The sequence below is a fragment of the Tubulanus polymorphus genome, chromosome 5 (assembly GCF_964204645.1).
Source record: "Tubulanus polymorphus chromosome 5, tnTubPoly1.2, whole genome shotgun sequence".
NCBI classification, from domain to species: Eukaryota; Metazoa; Nemertea; class Palaeonemertea; order Tubulaniformes; family Tubulanidae; genus Tubulanus; species Tubulanus polymorphus.
Window position 1 is genome coordinate 6,620,031 of NC_134029.1, and position 24,759 is coordinate 6,644,789.

The 24,759-nt window shown below is 38.8% G+C and overlaps 4 protein-coding genes across 6 annotated transcripts; 1 reads left to right on the forward strand and 3 right to left on the reverse strand.

Moving 5' to 3' along the window:
* The first annotated feature begins 293 nt into the window (after window positions 1-293).
* Window positions 294-3,729, forward strand: LOC141905667 (5-taurinomethyluridine-[tRNA] synthase subunit GTPB3, mitochondrial-like). The gene is made up of 8 exons (XM_074794635.1): window positions 294-807; window positions 951-1,086; window positions 1,516-1,669; window positions 1,766-1,838; window positions 1,948-2,091; window positions 2,262-2,427; window positions 2,538-2,924; window positions 3,498-3,729. The coding sequence occupies exons 1-8, from the start codon at window positions 408-410 to the stop codon at window positions 3,727-3,729; spliced, it is 1,692 nt and encodes a 563-aa protein (XP_074650736.1). The 5' UTR covers window positions 294-407.
* A 385-nt stretch (window positions 3,730-4,114) lies between these two features.
* LOC141906135 (uncharacterized) lies at window positions 4,115-9,825 on the reverse strand. The gene is made up of 7 exons (XM_074795345.1): window positions 9,365-9,825; window positions 8,761-8,815; window positions 8,470-8,506; window positions 7,970-8,109; window positions 6,732-7,295; window positions 6,372-6,447; window positions 4,115-5,859 (listed from the first exon to the last, which is right to left on the reverse strand). Exons 1-6 carry the CDS (start codon window positions 9,731-9,733, stop codon window positions 6,380-6,382), a joined length of 1,233 nt encoding a protein of 410 aa, XP_074651446.1. The 5' UTR covers window positions 9,734-9,825; the 3' UTR covers window positions 4,115-5,859; window positions 6,372-6,379.
* A 732-nt stretch (window positions 9,826-10,557) lies between these two features.
* On the reverse strand, window positions 10,558-12,022 carry LOC141905340 (uncharacterized). Its single transcript, XM_074794182.1, has 2 exons — window positions 11,690-12,022; window positions 10,558-11,478 (listed from the first exon to the last, which is right to left on the reverse strand). The coding sequence occupies exon 2, from the start codon at window positions 11,463-11,465 to the stop codon at window positions 10,794-10,796; it is 672 nt and encodes a 223-aa protein (XP_074650283.1). The 5' UTR covers window positions 11,466-11,478; window positions 11,690-12,022; the 3' UTR covers window positions 10,558-10,793.
* LOC141905339 (uncharacterized) lies at window positions 11,765-24,009 on the reverse strand. 3 transcript variants are annotated; one of them, XR_012619257.1, is made up of 3 exons: window positions 23,683-24,009; window positions 14,387-16,614; window positions 11,765-11,884 (listed from the first exon to the last, which is right to left on the reverse strand). XR_012619257.1 is itself a non-coding variant. In XM_074794180.1 (2 exons), the coding sequence occupies exon 2, from the start codon at window positions 16,609-16,611 to the stop codon at window positions 15,607-15,609; it is 1,005 nt and encodes a 334-aa protein (XP_074650281.1). In that variant the 5' UTR covers window positions 16,612-16,614; window positions 23,683-24,009; the 3' UTR covers window positions 12,615-15,606. The 3 variants fall into 3 exon arrangements, 2 of the variants coding, with proteins under 2 accessions (XP_074650281.1, XP_074650282.1); XM_074794180.1 differs by lacking the exon at window positions 11,765-11,884 and having other exon boundaries at window positions 12,615-16,614; XM_074794181.1 differs by lacking the exons at window positions 11,765-11,884; window positions 23,683-24,009 and adding an exon at window positions 22,964-23,092 and having other exon boundaries at window positions 12,615-16,614.
* Between the last annotated feature and the right edge of the window lie 750 nt (window positions 24,010-24,759).

Genomic DNA, 24,759 nt, shown 5'->3' on the forward strand with positions numbered 1-24,759 from the left:
ATAATATCTTTTGGCCACAAGCATTTATTGATTTTGATTCAAAAAGTGTCTCTCGTCATCGGAAACGCGTCGAGAAGCATATCGCAAACATTCATTCAGATATTTTTTCTACGTATCATCAATATACCACGATCATTATAAATATCATTGTTAACAGTTACACGGCGCGACTCAAACGAGTAAGATTGATGATGAATAATACAATTAATTTGAATTGACGTTTATCGAGTGTATCGCGTTTATGAAATAACCTTAGCCTATAATACTCCATAATACTTCCGGTTTACTTCCGGGTTTTTTTAATTAAATTGATTTGCGATGAAAAACATTCAATAAACACATCCAAAACATCAAATTGCTCGTTTTTAATGCACTGGGCTTGACAAGCTGCGACAGCGAGAAAGGACATGGGTTTTATACTGTTGCATAGGCTTTTGAATTCGTCAAGGAGATCTTACTTAACATTAACAGCAGCAGTGCCAGTAGTGATGAGAACTATTATTCATAATCTGAGTCGAATGAGGCCTAAACTGACATTGAAAACTGAAGAACCTGGATTAGCAAACCCAATCCGACGAAAATATTCAAATTGGACCTCGTGTGAAAAGACGATTTTTGCTCTATCCTCGGGCTTTGGTAAGAGTGGTGTAGCCATCATCAGAGTGAGTGGCTTTGATACCGAAAAATGTTTACGAAAAATGACGCGCCGCAATGAAACTCCTAAACCTCGCGTAGCTTCCTTGCGAACATTCTATAAACATGATTCTGGGGAGCCAATTGATACCGGGATATTGATATGGTTTAAAGGTAAATTTGGAGTTGTGCGACATTCCACAATGATTAATAGAATTTTGAGTGGAAATTACCCACTCAAAAAAGTGCAAGTTCAAACCTACCGATCAACCTTTGAAATAAACTCTAAAAAGGGATAATATTTTTCTTTTTCACAGGGGCTCAAAGTTTTACCGGTGAAGATTCATGCGAATTTCATGTTCATGGAGGTAGTGCAGTGGTTGCTGCAATGTTGAATACTTTAGGTACGATTTCACATCTCCGCCCAGCGGAAGCCGGTGAATTCACCAAACGGTACGTACAAATTTGAGATCTACCTCAAGATACTAAAATGTTTTCAATACAGTAGAATGTCCAACTCAAAAAAAGTATATACAGAGTAGGCCCTAATCGGAGTCTGTGGTATTTAGTAGTGGAGTCTTTTAAATGGGAATGTTAGGAGTAGGCCTACCGGTAGTATAAGGGGTAAGAACCTGACATTGTTTTGTCAAGGAAGACAGAATCTGGTAATTCAAAAACGACTTTTATGAGAATTGAGACTTTAACTTTGGACAACTGGATCGTAATCCACTCAGCTGATCTCAATAATCAATTCGATACTTTATAAGTATAATGCATAAATGCATAATAAGTGCAAATTTGTTGTCAATTTGGTGGTTGTAGAAGTGTCACTCAAGTAAGAGTCACTTGATAAAAATGATAGGCCTATATATTCATCTTTAGGGCTTTCCTCAATGGTAAATTAGATCTTACAGAAGCAGAGGGCCTTGGAGATCTAATACAAGCCGACACAGAAGCTCAAAGAAAACAGGCTTACAGACAAATGAACAGTGGACTAAGCAAAATCTACTCTGAATGGAGAAATACACTGATTAAGGTTGGTTTATTATACGTAGACACAAAAATATTAATCTTGCTTTTTGTGAGCAATTCCTCAATCCTCAATTTTTTTTCCGATCTTTTATTCACTTAGTGTGCAGCAAATGTCGAAGCCTACATTGACTTCAGCGAGGATGAAAATATCGAAGAAGATGTGCTGGATCATGGTGTGAATTCTTTGATGTTAGGAAAACAGCATTTTGATGTTTTTCGTTTCTGTTTATCTGGATGACAGCCTTGATAGTTCTGATATTTGTTTCACTTATCGCTTTACAGTTGATGTAGAACTGACTAGTTTGCTCGCAAAGCTGCGCGCTCACCTATCGGATAGTAGACAAGGTGAACGACTGCGCAACGGCGTCCAAGTGACTATCATCGGTGAACCAAACATAGGCAAAAGTAGTCTGCTGAATAAGATATGTAAGTCATTGCATTAGCATAGAATTCTCGATTTTTGATTCATTATCTCCACAAAAGCTTTAAAGAGCTAAATAGCCGAAAGTGCTGTGGCCAATAAAAGAAGATATTTTTGTGAGAAGATATTTCGAGTCACTGTTTTTAAGCAGAATGGGTGTATCTTTTTCTGACAGGTGAAAGGCCGGCGGCGATAGTTTCACCAATAGCTGGAACGACGAGAGATATCGTGGATACCGCTTTAGATATTGGCGGATATCCAGTAGTAATCAGCGATACAGCCGGATTACGCGACACTGTCGATTTAGTGGAAAAGGAAGGCGTTCGCAGAGCATTTCAAAGGTGATGCAGGCACTTCCTCAAAATTCGAAAGTTTCTCCACACTGTTCTATTAGAACTGAAAAACTTATAATGTTATCAATATCTTTTTAGATTGTTGTTTATTATTTCAGGACAAACGAGTCAGATTTAAAGATTGTCATGACAGACGTGCGGCAACTATCAGCCGTTCACGCAGGAAATATCCGACATTTTATCGAAGAACATTTGAAGAAGTTGGGATTCATAATCTCAAAATCAGCTGAAAACGAACAGTGCGATACAACAAGTGGAAGCACTGTCAATTGTGACGACTCGGTTACTAGTGATTCAAGTGTAATAGACTTGAATGATGTGATATTAGTGTTCAACAAATTGGATTTAATCGATCGACATGATAAGAATCAAATAATCAGGGAATTAAAATCGGTATCCGACATCAACTGTTGTGTTCTATCATGTGAAACTGAACACGGCTTCGACGAATTTCTTGAAACTCTCAAAAACAGAGTCCAAGCGCTGTAAGAAAAATATTTTAGTACTCACAAATTTGAAACATTTACAGGGTGGCCACTTCCCCTCATTTACAAATTCCCTGATTTTACTTACGTGTTATAACACAAAATCCTCCAAGTGAATTGGCAGATGAATGGAGAAATGCATGCTAAATGGTATAGACAAATTCCCTCAGTTTTCCAGTTTTTTGGCAAGATTTGTCAAATTCCCTGATTTTTTTCTAGATTTTTCTGATTCCCTGAGTTTGCCAGGCTATCCTGTTTTATACAATGAATCGGATATATCTTCTGGGGCCAGTTGCACAGTCGTGACTTAAGTCCAAAAGTGGTCTTAAATTTTAAGAGTACTGGTCTTAAGTTGTTAGATTGGCTATAAAACTAAGCCATGACTATGCAACCGGCCCCAGTATCTGAACATCAGGGGCCAGTAGCGCAGTCATGGCTTAGATTTTAGACCAGTTTAAGACCATCTTAGTTCTATAGCCTATCTAACAGCTTAAGACCGATCAAGATCCACAACCGTGTACTGGGTCCTGTTATGAAACTTCCAGCATGTAAACACTTCATTTCTTATTTCAGGTGCGGAAATCCATCGATGGGAGACGTTAGTTTCACTCGAAGTCGTCATCGCTTGCATATCACGCGTTGTTTAGACGGACTGCAATCTTATTTATATCTGAAAAACACTGATATCGTGTTGGCCGCAAATGAACTTCGAAAATCGATTTATCAGTTGGGTAAAATTACTGGACAAGTCACAACCGATGAAATATTGGACGTTTTGTTTAAAGATTTTTGTATCGGAAAATGATGAATAAAAACATCAATTTACAGATAACATCCGGATTTTTTTCTCTGTAATTTGTTGTTTTATCAAATCTGGCAACAAAATTTTTGTTCAGGCCATACGATCTATCATCAGAGGTTATGCTCTTCACCCAGAGCTGGAAGTGGTCATATCCACTGTGATCACTGTCGATCTATGATCCTTGCCTACTGTGGTAACGTCGGATAAGGTTCTTGGTAAAAGGTTGTAAGGTAGATCAGCACGAATTATACTTCTAAGCTTTGCAGACATATCTGACACTGGACATTTCTACGTCATGTACCCATTAAAAACCCTATCCGCCTGAATTCTACCTGAAAGATTGAGTTTCCTCCTGAAGTGAACACGCAGAAACCAACATTATACATGGATGGAATGTTTTCTTTTATTTCACACGACTGTTATCAAACACTTTATAATATGGAAGTATGAAATAAATAAGTTAAAAGAGGAATCTTAGATAAAAAACTTAACATTATGGGGTCTGTTATGTAGCATCACAATATATTATTGGATAGATAGTAGTGGTGCTGAATTGATACACCAGTATTAACAAGCGGTGGACTGGGCAAAATTTTGAGACACGATCAGTCATTACATACAATTCGAATCTTTCAGTAACGATCTATCAATGAAACTAACTGATCAGAGAATGTAGCGATTACGTTATTTCTGGAGAATTACATAATATTAGATATCAGTTTATGCCGTTCTATAATAACTCGTCAAAATACACATGTAATAAATTCAAATACCGTGAATTCAGTACAAACACTTGAAATACCAAATTGGAAGCTAACCAATTACCAGGTAAATCAACGTAAAGAAGCTTGAAATTAGGTCATGTACATGTTCCAATAAAATGTAATTGATTCAATCTCAACGTTAAAAAGGCAGCATGAATAAAAACTCATTGGCACTGGTAACCTAGAGCAACAGCTAGATACACTTGAATTGAAAATAAACAGGAAAAGCTTTTATACAATGATTTGAGGGTGGAGTATATTACAGGTAATTAAAAACATTTAGTGCAATATACGTTTGCATAACTAACCCAAATCAATATCAAGTTGTCACAGGACCTGACAAATACCCAGCCTAATGCAGGTTAAGAACCTTCACAAAATGTGAGCGAATTCTTTTTCGGCTTTCCTTATGCACCAATATGTTATATTTTTTAACACAAATTCAACAAGCTTACAAGTATAAATGATCTCGTGTTGGAATGGATATTGTAGTTCATATCAATTCAATCCATTTAAATATTCTAAAGACATCAAATTACCAGAACCAGTGGGCTTTGGGAGTGTGATCTGATACAGATGTTAAGGTGCTATGCGTATTCCACTTCAGCTCATTGCTGCGACTGAAATATCACGACAACCACTAGTTATCTTACCATTAAAATAATCTTACTTAGCTACAATATAGAATATAAAACCAGTGTTCAAGACAAGTAAAGACACCGATATATAGGAATAAGCTTTCTTTTAGATTATAAGCTATTCAAACTCATACAATTTGTTCGCTATGCTACAATAATATATATCACTCACAGTAAGTACCGGTACATTGACTACAGAACATAGACTAACAAAGATAGATACCAGGGCCATGCAAGTTAAAAACTCTAGTGGACGGAGGAAATGAATCCATTCTTACTAATTTGATAATCCACCCAACTGCATCCCCTTAAAACATTCACCATTGTAGTGTGGAAATTGGAAGAACACCTTTCAAAAGTGTGCCGAATATGCCGGAGGTGAGGTCCAAGTAACAGGTGAAGCCTGGACGATAAATACACTGCAGATTGGTTGTACCTGAATCGTAGCAATTTTCATTTGAAGAATTCAATACCGATAAGTTATTAAGCACGCATTAAATAGATAAATTTACAAGACGAAGATTCAATAAATATATCTAACTGTACATATCTGTGAGAATTAACACATCTACATCAAGCATATTTTGTTTGCATTATGCCTCGTTGAATAAATAACAAATGAAGAACTTTTTTCAATATAAATGATATGAAATGAATGAAGTCGAATGTACGTAAGCATTGAGGTTCAGGTTTCCTTCTATGTAGCTGATTTAATCATCCCTCGTAGATTCCTGAAAATATGAGTTAACGTGCATGAAAGCAAGAGCGACATAACTTTTTCAACAGTTGTGAAAACCTGTATCGCACTCAGCCCAGTCTTACTCGGCTGAACATCCCTGCAATAAGAGGGAATATTTCAAATATCGAAAAAGCCATTTCCATTCCGTAATGGCAGTTATCGCCTAAGTTTAGCGTATTCCAGTGATTAAACATATACTGAAAAATGGGCCCCTGATATTTCTAAAATCTAGTTCACTTAAAGTGTTTTTGTCTAAGAGAATCATTCAACAGTAGAACTCACTTTAAATAATTTGGATGACTAGAGACTGCCTAGATTTCTCCGAATTAAGAATAATAGTGTACATGGTTCCAGGTTAAATGGACGAAATATTTCAACCGAATCAAGTGAAAATCCGGATTGAAAAATCCGAATGTATTCTGCCTGATTCGGGACGGATACGACTGTAAGCTGATTTCTTTCTCGAGTTAAATCAGTTTTATTCACGGTAGTCAAACAACTTACTTGACGTATTACTCATTCCTCATCTTATATCGCAGCTTTTCTGGTTCAGCATTATTCCCTTTATATTTTGAAGATTCTGAAAAGCCAGTGAAACAAATTGAATTTATGAATCATAACAGATTTCGATATAAAAATGTATTTGTTTTTATTTCCACTGTTTTGTTTGGTGTGCTGCATTAGCCAATCCTGGAAATAGCTTTTCACCTGAAGCACAAAAGAAACTATTTTTGGGATAACCCTTCGGTATAATGGCGTGGAATCGGCTCTTCATTTTCATGCAATTCAATCGGTTATATCGGAGATTCATATCTCAGATGAGAAATCTTGCGGAAAAATTTCATTTCTTAATTCCAATCTTACCTTTCTCACGTAAACCAGCTGCGTTATATTTTCCTGCCTTCGCATTCGATTTACCGTCCACATTGTTTCCTTTTCTGATTTTCATCCGTTCGTACGTTTCTTTTTTATGTGGTTCTCGTTCCGCGTCTTTCTTCTGACTGCGATCGGACTGTTTTTGGTCTTCTTTTGCGACGGCATCCTTGGGCGGCAAGTTGTGAGATTCATCATTAATTTTGGTATTGGTATTTTTTGACTTTTTGTCGATTCTCACGCCAGTCTCCTCAAAGGTCTTTTCGTGTCTTTCGGTTTTTATACCCCCCAACTGTAGCTTTTCTGCTTTTATCACACCTCTCGAAACATCGGGTTTGCGAACATTTGGTTTTACTTTTGTGTCGGGATCATCATCATTTTTGTATCTGCTTTTCTCTGATTGTTCAGCTTTTCCAGGTTTTTCCGCTGGGCTGCTTGGTTTTTTATCTTTTCGTACTGGTTTATTTTCATCTTCATCATCCACAACTTCGGTATCTGACATTCCATGATTCTCAACTTCGGCATCTGACATTCCATTTTTGTCACTGGAGTCAACTGCAATTACACGGCCCAAAATGTATTGCATTATTTATTATTATGTGTATTAAAAAACAGTTTTTAGTGCCTAGGTCTGTCTCTAGGTGGCACACTGGGTCCATTCATTGCCCTGCACAACTAGACCCCATACCAACATTGTACCCAAGTTTCATCAAGATCGACCCAATATTAACAAGGAGCCTATCGGCTTATATTGCTCCGTTGTGTGATTTGAAGAAATAGAAGCTGCATACTTAGGGGTGCCCCCTCTTGGCCAAATCCAAAAAAGGCTCTGTACTTTGTAGTATTGGTCCATAGAACATTCATACCAAATTTGGACTTGATCTGATTAAAACTGTAGGACTAGTAGCGATTTGAAGAAATAGAAACTCCATCCCAAGGGGCGCTCCTGGGGGACGAATCCAAAAAATGGCTCTATAACTTTATAGGCCTTGGTTTATAGAACATTCATACCTAATTTGGAATTGATCTGATTAAAACTGTAGGGCTAGTAGCGATTTGAAGAAAAAGTTGACAGACGAACGAACGAACCCATTAGCTCCGCTGGCCTTCAGTCAGAGCGGAGCTAACAAAGCTAAGTAGCTGTAAGACAGACATACAGACCTACAGACACAGACAGTATGGAAATAAGGGTCTCGTAATGGAAGCTACAGAACCAATAGGATACTTACCGTTTTTTAAGGTTTTCGTTTGGTTAGAAGATTTATAGGTTTTATCAGGTTCGTTCGGTTGGTCTATCGATACAGCTCGTTTCTCATTATTCATTTCTTGATGATGCGCAATTTTGAATTCTTCAGCCTGCTTATCGGCTCTTTAAATAAAAACAAAACACGTAACGTTTTTAATTCTTTTACCCGTGGTTTATAATAGGAAAGCACAAAACATACGCTATCAGTGCATTGAAATTGTCGCAGAGCATTGTTTGGATTCATGACAAGACAAAACATTCGACACAAGTTTCTGAGTCACAATTTTGGTGACCCACTTCATCAAATTTTATATCTAAAGTCCTTGTAATAATAGTGCTTATGTGTAATAAATGGAAACCAACTGTAAATAAGCTACCGTATCATTATTTACTATAGACGCACGCCCTGAAATCAACTGTTTTCTTTGCAGTATGCAATTATAGCAATACTAACTTAAAAGGAGCGGCATTTGCTGTACTTACATTGCATCCGCATCTGGTCTGTCAGCAATTACTTTGACTGCAAAAGGAAGAACAGCGATTTATTTCTTCTAAAATTCATAACTTGTAGTATCACCAGGAAATTTTATGAGTGACTGAGGGAAGAATGGGAAACCAAGCCAAGCCAATCTTCTATTCAAGACATCGGCACAAAAAGGATGGACACAAAGAATTTCCTAAGAACTATGAAGAAGTACGGGCATTAAGAAAGTATCAATGATCTATCACAAATTAACTCCACTCCACATACTGCATTTTCTAATGATCTCTTACCTGGCGTTGGTCCATTTCTATGAATGACATCAAACAGCTGTTTTTGACAGGTAGCCTGAAAAACAAATCGCAAAGATTACACAGAGTTCAAGCGCAGTATAAATTCAGAAGGCCTATCAATAACCAGTACCACTTTCCCTAAGATGGTTTACAAGACAAACGAAATTTGAACGGAAGGAAATTAAATTCAAGCTGACCCTGTATTATTTTAGGGAACACTATTTTGTTGACGTCTATATATGATATACTCATAAAAATAACAAAAAAGTCATTTTCTTAGGTATAGGGTTTAGAGTTTTGATAGGGTTAGGATTAGGTTGAGTGCTGTGTGTAGTTTAAACATTCAGAAGAATTCAACAAGCTCTGGTGGTCTAGTCAAAAGATGCTGTGCTAGCAATATGCTGTTTCGAATACTGCTCTTTTTTCTCTTCTATTCTATGCACTTTCCTTGAATTTTCTAAGTCATGCACCTGAACGCGCATGCAGTGTTAATTAGCCAATTGGAGCGAGCTGCCACTATCAGTAAAATGGTGTAGCGGGAATAGAATATCGCCTGCCAATTTGAACTATTCTAGCATATATTTAATATTATCCAAACACTCACTTCTTTCTCTTTACATTGCATCAATTCGTCTGACTTTTGCTTCATTTCGGAATCCCTGACGCCGAGGTTTTTTTCATGGTCGCTCAACAAAGCGAAGTTCTTCGATAATTGTTGTTTATGGGCAGCATTTTTTTCTATCAGGAGCTGGTTGCGTTTTTCAAGGGATATCTTCTTGATCGCCAGCAGTCGGAATTTGTCGTGCAGTTCGCCGATCTCTTGGACAAACCTGCGATTTTTGGACGACACATTCCAGTAGTTAAAACCGAGGATACAGATTACGACGACTAATCCGATTACCACGAACGGCGGCGAACGATTACCACCAGACCGTAATGCACCTCTAACAGATGACGATGCACCGTTTGACATGTTTTAATTAGTTCTCGGTTTTATATCCACTAAAAGTGACTTCAAAAACAATTTTTAGGAACGAAAGAAAGACGCCAAGTAGCCGAATAATTTCGAGTGTGGAGCTGGGATCCCAAAATGGGGGCGCCACTAACAGGTGTCATGCTCACTGCGGCCACGACAAAGTCGGTGCCGGCCGGCAGGTCTAAGTTTTTATTTTCCAAAACATGTATGCATTATTAACTTAAATTGGAGCCGAAAGTTGACATCTTACTCTTGTTGGTTAAAGGTACCTCGTACCTTATATTTTTGAAGAAGTTAACGATTTTGCTGAATCGCACTCTGTCTAGCCCGGGCGGGTCGTGTCCGTGCCCGGTCGTGACATCCTCGCTTGCCAGGGGTCCGGTATCACTCCCGAACTCGCTTCCACCAGCTTCAGGGAACAGCTTTAGCGTAGTGGGTTCGAATCCCTTGACGGGTGAAGATGGGGTCGTGATAATCATTGGTAAAATTTGAAATATACAGTAGGTAAAAATGACATTGAAATATTTTTACCGTGTACCGGCACTGATAAGCAGGGGCGGATCCAGGGCCGACTTTGAGGAGCAGCAGTGAATGGGCACTCCTAAAGTACATCATGATACTGCGCAAAATGCGGGGGTAGTTACCTAATCGTTGGTGGTAAGCTTTTTATATTCGGATGGGCTTATACCTATGTGGTTTGTGAAACTAAACCACAGACAGGTTACTGACTAGGGGTCGAGTGGCCAAAGTCACAGCAATATGGACACAGTCCCGGAGATGTTCAAGTTACTAACAAAATTACCAATTTTTTCAACATTGACACAAGACTTTTTTATTTTGTTTTTACGGAATGACGGTTACAAAATTTGAACACGATAGCGTTTGCGAATCATGTAATTCTGAGGACAGATGTTATTGGTATCGTTCACTTATAGAAACATGAATATTTCATCCTATTCATTCGTTCGCTTATTATAAGCGAACGAATGAATTTTCATAATATAAAAATTCACTTCCACCAGTTTCCATAATTAATCGGATTAAATGAATAAGGGGATTATCTCGAGGATGGCGGCATCATGCATAATATCTTCGAGGCCCTATTCCCTTTATTCAATTCAGCATTGTTAGCGGCCTCTGGTTTCACTCGAGGCTCAGGTTTAGGCTGCGAATAAACGCCTCGAGAATCGCCGAATATAGTCGACATCGAGCCTTTATTTCGAAAAAAGTTTTCTTCAGCCTCTGATTTTACTCGTGGTTGTGGTTGGGCCGATTGTTTTTGATGTCCGTAGTTTTCGAATAGTGATTTAGTGGCACCGCCGGAATGTGCCTTGGCATTACCACCCGCTTCGGGCTTCACGGCCCGCGCGTGCACCTTTCTGGACGGCGGCATAGACGGATAACCGCCCATCATTGAATCCATACAGCCTTTATGTTTCTCCATTTGTTCTCTCGCAGCAGCCGACGGGCACCTAGCAACTGGTCTGGGTGACTCATATTCTTTATTTTTCGACTCATCCAACCAATTACCCATTTGTCCTCGATGTTTCTCTAATTGTTCTCTCGCAGCCCCTGAAGGGCATCGACCTGCTGGCCTCGGAGAGTTATACTGTTTATTTGCTTCTTGATTAAAAAACAAACCCAAACAACCCTTGTTTCTCTCGTAATTTCCCTGGGCTTCCGCTTTGACGCGAGGGCCAGTATTCGGGGATACGGGCGCTGCCAACATCCTTGCCTGAAATCTAATAAAACTTTCCCATAATCAAACAATCAAGGACAAAATCGTAAACGTTCGTTATGTGTAATCGATACTTTATTGGCGGCGCTGAATTGATTCGAGCTTCCTTCTCTTCAACTGTTCAACACTCAACCCAGATAACGTATGTTTTTCAGAAAATGGAACTAATCATAAATACATAGTATATGTATTTAAGCAAATATATGAGTACATACCTTACGGTTGAATAATAATACCAAGTCGAATTTGAGAGAAACGCCGTCTACCGAAGGAAGTTTGTGTCAGTACTGCTATGACATGGTAGCCATGACTACGATGTCACGTCGATTTAGCGTAGTTGTATATTCATAACACGCCAATACACGTCAGTACGGTACAACAAAACCACCGGTTAAACAATACCATATACACTAAAAAACGAGTTTCGATTCCATGATAATACGTGGCACGGCAAATAAACTATTATCTATTAGCAGATCATGTTTAATACTCAGGACCCAGTTCCACTGTTCTGAGTTAAATTTGACTCTAGAGTTAAAACATTGAAAATGAACTAACTCGGAGTTAACTCTAACTCACAACTGTGGAACCGGGACCTGGTTATTATCATACGACAAATGCGTTTGGACGCGTTATGGATTACTACCACTGTCAGAGGGTATCATATCATAAACAATTCAGTCACTGCGGGCGTCTTATCGAAAAAACCACTATCGCACGAACTCGACCTTTTCAGCCTGTGAATGTATTTATTTGCGATAAGTGCAATCTCCAGTCCTTTGCTTACATTAGTCGTCAATTAATTATTTCGAGACCACAATTTTTCGAGACAACAAAACGTAAATGCTACAATTGTAATTTAATTTTTTAATATTTACTAATAGTAGAAATATTTTGGGTGGTTACTTCCATCCCTTCATGCTAAAGCCTACATTGACTGAAGGATTCTACATGTAACCATTTGACGGAAATATTACAAATGTTTTTAGTTCGATCACAACTGTGGTAGTTAACGTTTTATTATTATCTGTTAATTCTACAAAAGAATCCCTGGCCGGAGAGAAAATTTCAAGACTTCTTGTTTTTCAGTCATCAGTATTCCACCAATACAAAAAAATAAACAATTGATTAAAACCTGATTATTGTTTTCTTTTTTTTTTATTTTGCCGATGAATCATGAGGTGTATTCTGAATGAACAACTAAGCAACTACAAAAATAAGGAAAATAAGTTTTTACTTTTTACACTTAGAGCTCCAAATTCAAGAATGAAAATATCAACGAAACATTAAAAACATCAAATGGTAGATAAAGAAATTCAGTAAGGGTAAATACTGTAAGTGCAGTTTACCCATTTGTTACCTGGTACAATGTGCTTTACCTGGTTAATTCACGACCCAGTTCTACAGTTATGAATTTCTGGGTCCAGCTAATATGAAAATGTTTCTACAAAAAGATGGCCACTTCGCTAAGGCTTTTTTTTATCACTTGGAGTATGGGGGGAAAAAATACAATAAAATCTTTTTTTCTAATAGGCGTTTTAAAATTGAAGGGAACAGAAAAAATACATAATATAAATATATTTTCTATTTGAGCATTTTCTGCATAAGGGTGAAAATTTTTTTTGGCAGATCACAAGATTGAAACTTAAGACGAACATAAAATTTACAAGTCACTAGATGGAAAATCAATATTGGCATAACCGAAGAAATATATTTCTCTAAGATTTTTCTAATTCCAATAGCCAGATCCGTACTTCAAGTAATAAAAAAGGCCTAACATCGATGTATTGTCATGGGTGCATCTAATTGATACACAACCTGAATTTCGTTTTCCTAGTGAACTAATTAATCAACTATGACATCATATAAGGAGAGCCTCTGGATCGAGCAGCCTATTTTTTACACGGCAAGAGGTTGGTCAAACACCGCATAAGAAATATGGCAATGTTGAGCATTCTATCACAGAGTTCTATACAGTGGGACCGTTTTATAACAAACTATCGGATGTAAATTTGTAACAAACCTTTTGTTCAGTAACAAACTGATTTTTACTGACCCACTGAAGTTCATTTTAATGCAGTTCCACTATTACTCAGAGAAAGAAACAAGTAGATTACCAACTACAGTCATCTCCAGGGGCAGATTTAAGGACTGGCCTTGGGGGTCCGGACCCCTGCCTTCCCACTGCGGTTGCCCTTTTCGTCAAATCAAAGGTCATTAAAACCTGCGAATTTGACATCCTTTCGGAAATAGTATATTTTCAGACATATTTCTTCGAAAATATCTAATTCCAAGGGTGGAACCCCGCACGTAGTTTCTTCTGGACCCCGGCCTCCTGAATGTCCTAGATCCGCCCCTGAACTCCCGGTTATCCGCCACTATTCGGACCCCGGTGAGTCTGGCAGATAAGCGAGGGTAGCGTTTCAGTGATTTCAAGAAATTTCAATTTTTTTTATTTGCCTAAAAATAGAATTGCTCACAAATGGCTTCTCAAATAGATATTCAAGTGCCAAAATTATACACTGTGGACTTATTCATAAGTCATACTAAAATTGGGATTAAACAAGAGCCCCAAGGGACACTACGGCCAGTCAGTCGGCTTTTCATGAATGGCAAATGATGCAATCAGTTATATTTGTCAAAATACACTCCCCACTCAATATCATATACACAGAACTATGTAGGGAAATATATAAACAGACATGCTACTAAATACATACATGAATACGTTTTGCTGGAATGAATAATGAAACCGATTGATACAGTGCCCGTACAAATCAGAAATTTCATACAATCACTGGGACTATGGATCCATGGACATCAATCAAGCCCAGTTAGTTTGAATGCTTGTCAATTTCACTATTCAATGCCCCCTGGCGAACAAATGATTAATCAATTGTCTTGAAACTCACCACAGATCATGTCATGAGCTACAATTTTGCAACTGCTTGTAGATATGAAATATATATGCATACGAATATGTACATGGAAATATCATTTTATTCTGCTTATTCAATGCCGCCAGGTGATATACAATGACCTTGAAACCCACGAGAACAATAAAATCTGTCATTAGCCACATATTGGCATTGAATATGATTACAGAATATGCATAGGAACCAATATTATTGAAAAATTGTATATAATTCAATATCTAAGTCATCCTTGTGGAGAGAAAAAGAACTGGGTAAAACAAAATTTTAAAGACAACCCATTGAAGTGTCTTCAAACTAGATTCAGGGGTGGATCCAGCCTACGCTACTACCGCTTGAGCAATACTCCAGCCTGAGGTTTGCCCCTCGATTTTTCAAGGTCATGAAAAATCCCGTTTTACCAGGAAGAAACAAACTCTGGCAGGTGAGCCATTATTGATGAGTCCATTTGACTTAGATAAGGGATATGCCATTTTGAATTGTACTGATATGTAGTAAGTTATATTCCGGATGGATTTGATGCCCCAAATGTGCTCAGATTGTATCTCAGGGCACTAAAAATTCAAAATTATTATTCATTGGGCTATGATATAGGTGTCCTTCCACAGTTGAACACAGAACTCAAAAACCAGGGCTAGATCCACCACTGTGTTAGGCCTGAGCGGAACACGGATTAACGGGTTCCGCCCAGACAAAGCCTAATTAGTGCTCATGGTTTTTAATTATATTTATGTTTTGTTTATTGTAAATAGCAACCATTATGTATAAAAGATACTAACATTTATTATATCACTGTCAAATCTACTAACCGACTCGAAGAATAAACAACGCTCTATATAGTCATACCGATTGCTGTCTCTCGTGTTTGATCTTGGATTATAATTATTTGTGTTACGTTGTGTATCAAAGTCTTACAACTGGGATTCCATCTATGGATGGACGAACGATGGACACAAAAAGTGAACGCGATAGCCTTGCGGAGAGTTGGCTAATAAATCAACTGTTACATATGAAATGTAGATATCAGATCGGTAATAAAAGTGATGTATATACACATGGATATTGCCGCAAACACCTGTCGATTTACAACAATCACGACTAATCGGAAATCTATACATCAATCATTATAGTAAAAAACTCTCATTCTTAATCCTATAGGAGCATAAAACTCTCCCTCTCTTCCCTACAGTCTACAGCAATTACGTATTGATTATATCCATGCTTCCGTAATAAGCGTTTCTATACAGCCGTCCGAGAGTCGTGTTCAACTTCTTGATATCCTCCGCCGTGTGGTCTTTATTATAAAACCTAAACCACGTGTGGACGGCGTAATTTTTGCTGAGGTCGTAGAGTTTACCGGTGTTGTAAATCCACTCGCGTTCCATCCAGTTCGGCCGATGCAACGAACGCGGTTCGACGTGTATGAGATTCGGGTGTTTGGCCGCGAGTTGCGCCGGCAACTGAACCGAGTGGTACGCCCACTGGTTGTCGTTGAACGTCTTGTAAGACTGGTGCCAGATCTTCAAGAACGACGCGTTCGCCTTCGATATGATGATACCGTTGCACAAACCGCCGGGCGTCTCGAGTCCCATGGTGGTCGCGTACTTACGTAGCGGGTCGAATGACTTCACGATGACCACGTCTAAATCGGTGTATATACCGCCGTAGTTCATCACGGCGTCCAGACGCACGATGTCCGACTGGTGTTCGGGAACGTTCACCGGCCGGCCGAATACCGACGTCACCTTCTTGCGGTATTTCATCACGATGTTCGGAACCTTTTTCAACGTTTCGTTCCACAGCGGGCCCTGCGGGTATTTCTCGTACCAGAAGAAAATCTTCTCCGGCTTGTTGAATCGCTGCGCGCTCAAAACGCTGATCATGTGGTGGAAACGCCACGTAAGTTTCGTCGGATGGTACCACGTATAATGCATATGGTTCGGCACTTGAAACTCGGTACTCAGTTGCAACGACTGCGTCGTCGGCTTCGGTTTGGGCGTCGGTTTGGGCGTCGATTTCGCGATCGCGGGTATGACGATTTTATGCTTTTCGATGATGCTTCGAAGGTGTTTATTTTCATCTAAAAGCTGGCGAATTCGCGAGTCCGACTTCGTCATCACCGAATGTCCGAACTGGTACACGAGAAGCCCGCACATACAACATATTACCATCAGAAAAAATCCTTTCGCTGCGTTCGTTGCCATTTTCTGAAACCAAAAATAATATACACATCATTAATGAATCTGATAATGGAAATTTTCATGAACTAACTTGGAAGATATGAAAATTTGACAAGGTCTGAAGCCAGTACGAGGCAAATTTAAGTCGTGAATGTTAAGATCTTTATAATCATCGGCAATTTTGGTTATATGAAATCACTGTCTGGTCACCGGTGACCACATACCAGATGATTTTTGCATGCGTATCTCAGGTCACGAACTCAGGGTTTCAGTCATTCCTCGATATAAGGAATTTGAATGGAGAAGATTTCCCATTTCACGTAAAGGTCTGTATTACTTTTATGTCTCAATTACAGTAGACTTCTTCCTAAATTTGTTATCGTTTATCTGGGTAAACCGTGGTGGTTTTATAAGCAATTCTTTATTTTTGACATGCTATAAACTCGGTTTCTAACAAAAAAATCCTGGTTCCAACTGTATCGATTTAGGCAATTGTACAACTTGAGTTTACAAGTTTAATGTACTACTTCTTTTTAGAGTTTTAAAGAGTTCCTGACATTTTGCTCAAATCAAAATTGTTTCAACGACCTTAAAAAGTATTTCCCGTTTAGAAGGAGTTTTTTTTAAGTATCAAGGAGTTGTAGGGACCCTGCCTCCAGTCACTTGTGCCACTTCAAGGAGCCGCTATTTTGTGAATCACATGATTTTCAACGAGACCCTTGCCCTGATTTGCTATCAGTAGCTGCACACTAAAGGCGACTGATAGCGATTTGCTGCCGATCTTGTCGCTGAATATCTAGGTTGATACTGAGGAGCGTTGCAGGAAAATATTTGCAGGCCGACAAAAGTAGCCACACATAGAGAGTGTTTTATGGTGAGATACTAAGCGTAATGTAACAATATGAAACTAGAATTATAGAAATACAATATACGTCCTTGATGAATAATTTCACATGCACTCGATGAAATTCCGTTAAAAGCGATAACATCAACTGAAACGAAACGTGGCGTGTTTTTGAAGCGGATCGCGCCTTAAAAGATAATACATATATTTCATCTACATAATCGACCACCGACGACGAGGAAAGAAAATGAAAATCCCCTACGATATATACCTACAATAATCGTCAATAATAACGACAATGAAGCCATCTGTACAGCTAAACGGTCTTGCAATAGACTTAATCGACTAATAATTTCATAATTTCAAATTACTTGCATCGGCGGTCTTTAATAGATTTTACAACAATAATCAACAGCTTGCAGCAAGTGAATCCTGCTTTTGTAGTCGATATATAGATTTTTCAAACAGGAGATACAGGTCCACTTTCGTCCCACTAGAGAAGAGAATTAAGGTAATCATTTCCGATTGTTTAAACACCAATAATCAACAGCTGGCAACAAGTGGAATCCTACTTTCATAGAGAACGAGAATTACAGCTACGCTCCAGATGGTTTAAACACCAATAATTAGACAGCTGGCAACGATGATGAAACGTGTTATCACAATCAGGGGCTGTCCATAAATGACGTCCACAAAAAAAAATTGTGACCCCCATTCCAGCGAAATTGACCAGATTGCGCTAACCACTTGTTCATCAGACAAACAGGCAGTTCATAAAGCCTAGCGCACATCGACACTGCGATCGGAGACAACTAGTTGCTACCGAACGATTACCCCGCGCACATCGAAATCTAGTTACAACTGGTCAGTTGCAGCAACTGCACGGCGCGTGTCGATCGTCGAAATCCAGAGCGCGCACATCGACGGATATGACTGCGATTGAGTAGGCCTACAACCAGTTGCTCAAAAGTAGAACATGGACAACTGGCTGGAACTGGAGATAGATCGACGCTTACCAATCGTAAGCTCGCTCACATCGACACATTCAAGCAACTGATCGTATCCAGCCAGTTCCTCTCATGCACCGAAAACTGCCTTGCAACTAGTTGTCTCCAATTGCAGTGTCGATGTGCGCTAGGCTTTAGTCTGGTGCAAAATATTGTTTTTTTTTCATTTGCTTAATCATTTATGATTTACTACACACTCTGGAGTACGGTTTCTTATTATACATTATCTTGAAAACATATATATGTGAACTATTTCTCTGATGTAATCATCATCCATGTAATCAGGGAGAAGGCCACCTCCCCGGTGTAATGCCCTAAATGATTAGTTCGGGCTTACAGGATATGTCCACATCCAAACAATCCCGTCCCCCTTGAACCCCGTAAGTATGAGCAGTCGATAGAATTCTCTCGCTAGGGATGAATTTGAACCATCAACGATTTACAACGGAGAACTGTCTGCTTATCGATAAGAGAGAGGACTGCAAAAATGTGCACCGAACTTACTGGGGAGGTTAACAAAGAAAATTTTGAAAGAAAACTTGTTTTCGAGACTTGAAAAAGTGGGGTTTTTTTAAGTTCAATTCACCACATTCAATGCCCGTATTAATCCATGTAAAACTGGTTATATAGAGACATTTCTCTAATTTTTGGGTAATATCATAAATACAAGCCGATATATTTTTGACAACACAGACGTATATCTAACTCGTCAAAGAACTGATATGAGGATTCTATAGGAACAACGAACAATAAGCTGACTCTATTCAGTAAAAAGTCTAACTCAGGTCTCTGGTGCGGTCGTCTACAAGCATACAAGCCGCGTTCAAACTTCCAATATCTCTGAGAGAAAGTGCATCCGTTGATATTTTTAAACGTAATCTTAAGACATACCTTTTTAGCCAAACCTACTCTTAAAACCTACTATGTATTGTTTTATTATGCATGTATACCTAACTTATGTAATTTTAACAATTTTCTGTATTGTGTTTTATATTGTGAAGCGCAGCGATTATTTCTTAGATCTGCGCTATATAAGAAAATATATTATCATTAAATATATATTATTACCACTAGTTAGAAAATGGTCCAAAACGGAAAATGGCTCCATAAATGGCTCCGTATTTGGAATGGGCCAGATCAGAATTTGGGTTCACACACACACGCATAGCTAAATTGGCCACAGATATGGTAGTTACCACTGGCCTCGAAAGATGTTACCATGAGTATTTTACCCGGAGGTTTATACCTAAATAGTAGATTTATGAGTCGCTGGCTATTATCTTTTCAAAAGATTTTGACGACTGCACTTTATCATATATATCTGGACACATCAATCTATAATGGCAAATTCTAGGACATTTTCAAAACAATTGAACAGCTACTGTTGAGCAACACACGCAATAGACAGATAGGCCCATTAAGATGGATAATTTTCCGTTAGCCTTACATATCATTTTTTAGGCAATAGAGAAATTACATGCTATCTGAAAACTATACTAATCAGCTTGATGACGAATATTGGTGATGCGTGCATGCATTACAATTGAATTCATACCGAAGATTACGATTTATAACGGACCTGGTACCAGTTTCTGTCCACACACACAGAATTTAGTCCGTTCCAATTTTACCAGTCAAAAATAGAATGAACAAATTTGGAACGGACTTTTTGCAAGTGTGAACGCTTTGGTCAGGTCCAAATTGGAACTGGTCAAATTAAGACCGGTCTAAATAATGTCGTGTGAAAGGGCCTATTGGCACCTAATAATATTAATAATGTGTCATGGAGTAACATATGCTTAAACAATTATTATTTTCCAAAAACTAAGATAAGCAACTAACTACAATAGCCGAAGCCCACAGCCAAAAACGTTTTTGATTTTATGAAAACTCAAAACCTTAATAATAATTCTAAAAATAGATACCTTCATAAAAGATACAGGAAAGCGGAGGACCTTCATTATTGCTTTCTATCCTGGTGTAAACCTATAGTCTATAAAGCGCGTTTGTGACTAATTTTTTACTAAATAGAATTTTTCTCGTGTTCGCGCGACAAATACCAACACAACTAAATGTTCTCAATTCGCAAAACTGTTCGCTATAGACGTTACAACATAGTCTAGCTATTGCCGCACCTGCCTTAGATATGAATTGCTCAGTCTCATCAATTTCAAATAACCATCAAGTGCTACAGATGTCAAATCCATGCAGATGTTTTGTTGAACCGTGATGAAACGGTTCATAATTTTAAATTAGCCAACAGAGTGGATCGATGATGAGTTAAACCATGGACTCTGTCCATGGTTAAACAATGGACTTTCGTTTTATGCTAGGTTCACACACGCACACGCACACGCACACGCACACGCACACACACACAGGATTTTTCATCGAGGAATTGAGCAACTCACAGTCGAGCACTTACTATTTTGAAGTGAGTCACGTGTGTGAACGAAAAAGTTGCTCGATTTTCCTCGACACAACTCGACTAGTTGAGAGGAGTCGAGAGAAATCTAACCAATCAACATGCAGTATTTTCGCGCGCATCTTAATAGTCTTCCTTTCTGGTAAGAGAGGGCAATATATTTGTACGATTTCGAGTCCATGGTTTAACGAACAGTGAATTCGTCACTTTGTTGACTGACAAGCCAACTGTAATTTCTAAAACTGTAATGGTTAATTTCGGTTTCCAAAGACAAGAGTGAATGAACAAGCTCAATTGCGGGGTAAAACCACAATATGACGAACGAACAACAATCAGAAAAGAATTCACATTTCGACATAATAGATCAGGGACGTCTCACAAGGATCTTTCGAAAGGGAGGTCAGAATTAATACGGAACTATACGCCATACTTTGCACCATATCAGCCGAATGCTGAAAGCAAACAAGCATGTACTTGAAACGAGAATTTCTAAAATGATTATAATTTTTGAAATTCGAAGGTTTAGAGGGGTGTTTTCGGGACCTTTTTAACACGTTCGCTGCCGGCTACGAATTTATTCGCACTTCCGTTTTTTTTTCATCAGTTCCGCTACAAATATATTCGTAGCCGATGTATCAATCATCAGACCTACCGGTAGGCCCTATACATTATATCGTAACAGTTCTTACAGCGTAAAAACTAGGCCTAGAGCCAGGCAGGAAGAGGATAGTGGTAGGTTAAACAGTACTTATCAAATAGCCCACAACGTTATAGAATTTAGATTTTCATATTGCTAAGTTTCTAAGCATATGGGCTTGCTGACATTTGGTGATTAGAGACTAGTACGGTCTGGTGTTACAGCTGAGGGATATGATGAATCTTTTAATGAAGTAACATGACCTATCGAAGAGATATGAAGTCATGCTTTTGTATTGTAAACCAGGAAATGAATGAATAATACATTGCGCAACGGGAAACGATTAAAAATGGAATCGAAATTCACGATTCTACGAAGTAGCGAACTCTACAAATCAGCCCATGAATATGAAGTTTTTAATCTTTGCTATCCCAGGTACCGATCTAAGCTAGTTGTCAAATAAACACTATAATCCGTGTAAACTGTAGATAAATGAAGAAATCCCACACTTCGAATTTAAAATTATACGATCAAATTTTCCACCTGATGATGGCTGTTACTCAACAACCGAAACGTTGTGGTTTCGTAATAATAAATTTGATCGTATAATTTCAAATTCGAAGTGTGGGATTTCTTCATTTACCGATCTAAGCACTTGTGCGATAGCCCGCGACAAGTATACTCTCATCAGGTCAAGTAGGTCATCATTATCACTTGTCCCCCGGGCTAGTGCAATTTCATGCCACAAAGCTTTTTTTCCCACTCGATACAACGGATGATAGTGCCCCCAATTTATATAGACTGCCAATGTAGGGCAAGTAGCTTTTGGAGGGGGCAAGCAAAATTTCAGATATGCTGGCCCCCCCGGGCAAGTGGCTTTCATTGCTCAGATCTAACTCTGCTATCCTAATGTGGTTGGTGTCAGGTCAAAACGTCCTCGCAGACCCGGTCAAATCGTCCTCATTCTTGGTATTTCGTCGCGCGAAAACACGCAGTATAGTCCAAGCCAACGTTTACTACCAATAGAACAAGGAAACACTATAACCGACACAAAATTTCAAAATCAAGCCTTCCTAATGTGTTTGATATTCAGACTAATTAGTTTAGAAAATTTTGAAAAATCCTCGAAAAAATGGTGGAATTTGAAAGCGTTTGAGCAATGGTTTCAGTACAAATTATGACAGCCTACTGAGTCATAGTGCCGCAGCAAGGATTTTAATGGTACCCCCACAATTGATTTGCCGAAACTTAGCAGGTCATCTATCAAACATTAGTCATTATGATTTACAATCCGTCATAGTACTGGTTTTGGGAATTTTTTGACACAGATTGGGAAAAATTCAGATAATTTTGATTGGGAAAATGACCGTTTACTGGACTCATATAGGCCAATGGCCTTGCGGAATGCCTGTAGCCTACCCGAACGAAAAATAGGGCTCATAACAAATATCTTCACTGAGAACCTTAGTGCCAGTGGCATCGCTATCGCGACGCGAGCTCTTTAGTACACGCAGTATACGGAGTTCCGCGCTACTGTTAGTTCTGATTCTGAGGCAGCAAAGCAACAATCTGAGTCAAGCACTGCCAACACCTGCTGAACTGCTGGGATGATACATGTGTTGTGAAAAGACATTAAGGGGTGACTCTTAGCCACCCTATTCACCCCCCAGCTTCACCCAGTCCTGGCAGCGGTTGTCTCCACGGTCTGTCGCTGAGATCTTAGTGTGACCAATCTGCGGTGCAGACACTAAAGCCCCATCACACGAGCATTTTTGCACCAGACAAATGATTGCGTTTGAATTGCGACTGGCACTGGAAATGATCCACTTCGCTTTATTTGAGCATTGAGCAGGTTTGCGTGTGAACGCGCTCTCTAATTAAGCACGGGCCAAATTGTGCCCGAGCCTGTTCAGTGCCAATTTGGCCCCGGCCAAATCCTCCGGCCGTGTGATCGCGGCTTAAGGTTCTTGGCAAACCCCCAGCTAGATCTGCCTCGCCTGATAACTAATAAAAAAAAAAATTACCTAATCAGTTACCTAATCGTTGGTGGTAAGCTTTTATAATCGGATGAGCTTAATACCCAGGCCAATGTGAAAATATCCGATCAAACCAGTCAGGTTACTGACTTTTAGTTGAAATAGACATTAGGCTACTATCTTTTTTTGAAAGAAAGGTCACTCACCGTTTATGGCGTTTACGGCGGTTAGGCAGGCACACTTAGTCTAAGGATAAGGCCGAGAAATCGTCGGCGAGTTGTTGGTAGTTGTAGTATAAGTGTAGCCTTTCGTTTTAAGAGCTGGTTTTTCCACCATTAGACAGTATACATACTCTCGGTTCTATCCTCTCGTTGCAGGCCTTTAAACCGGCGGCGGCGGCGGCTTGTAGGGCTAAACAGCGTCACAAACATAGACCGGTTACACACGTATAATAAACATTTGACGATTTGTATAACAAACCGACCCGGTAGTATACATTCAGAATTCCAACGCTTATTCACCGCACCGACAGTGTATATGTAGCTCTATATAGCACCAGCATGCAGTATAAAAACCTCGTCGTGCATAAACTCGCCTCTCTCCATTACACGCACACTGTGTTATAGTTCAGATCAAATTTATCACCATGGAAACTGTTGATGAAACCGGAGCATTCAGACTCAAAAATTACCAGCAGCATCACTAAAGCCCCGACAACAACATCAGTTATTGACTGAACTACATTCAGAGGCGGATCCAGAATTTAAATTTAGATTCTGCTAATTTCAATTTCTGACGGTAAATTTCAAATCTTTCCCTTTCTGGAAGGGGGAAAAGACAGAATGCAAGAAGTGGGAATAAAATTTCATTAATTTCATTGATATGGAGGGGGCCACCAAGCCTTTTTATGCCCATTTTTTTTCAAAATGGAAGAAAACAGGAAAAAATAAAAATTCCATCATTCCAGTTTTTTTTCACACTCTGCGAATAAAAAAGGAGTGAAAATAAATCGATTCAAATGATAGGATCAAGAAAGAAAACGAATTTTCACAAATTGCTGGATTGAAGTTCAGATGGATCATAACAAGAAAAATTTTTTTGGGGGAACAATGGCAATGAAAAACACAAAGTACTAGAAAATTATCTTTTCAATTTGATGAATTAAGGTAGTGGATCAGTGTACTTTACATGTCATTGAAAAGCCTAAATGCAGATGTTGGTTAAACATCCTATAAACCATATGTATTGATAGGCTATCTGTGTAAAATGTATTTTTTCTGTTA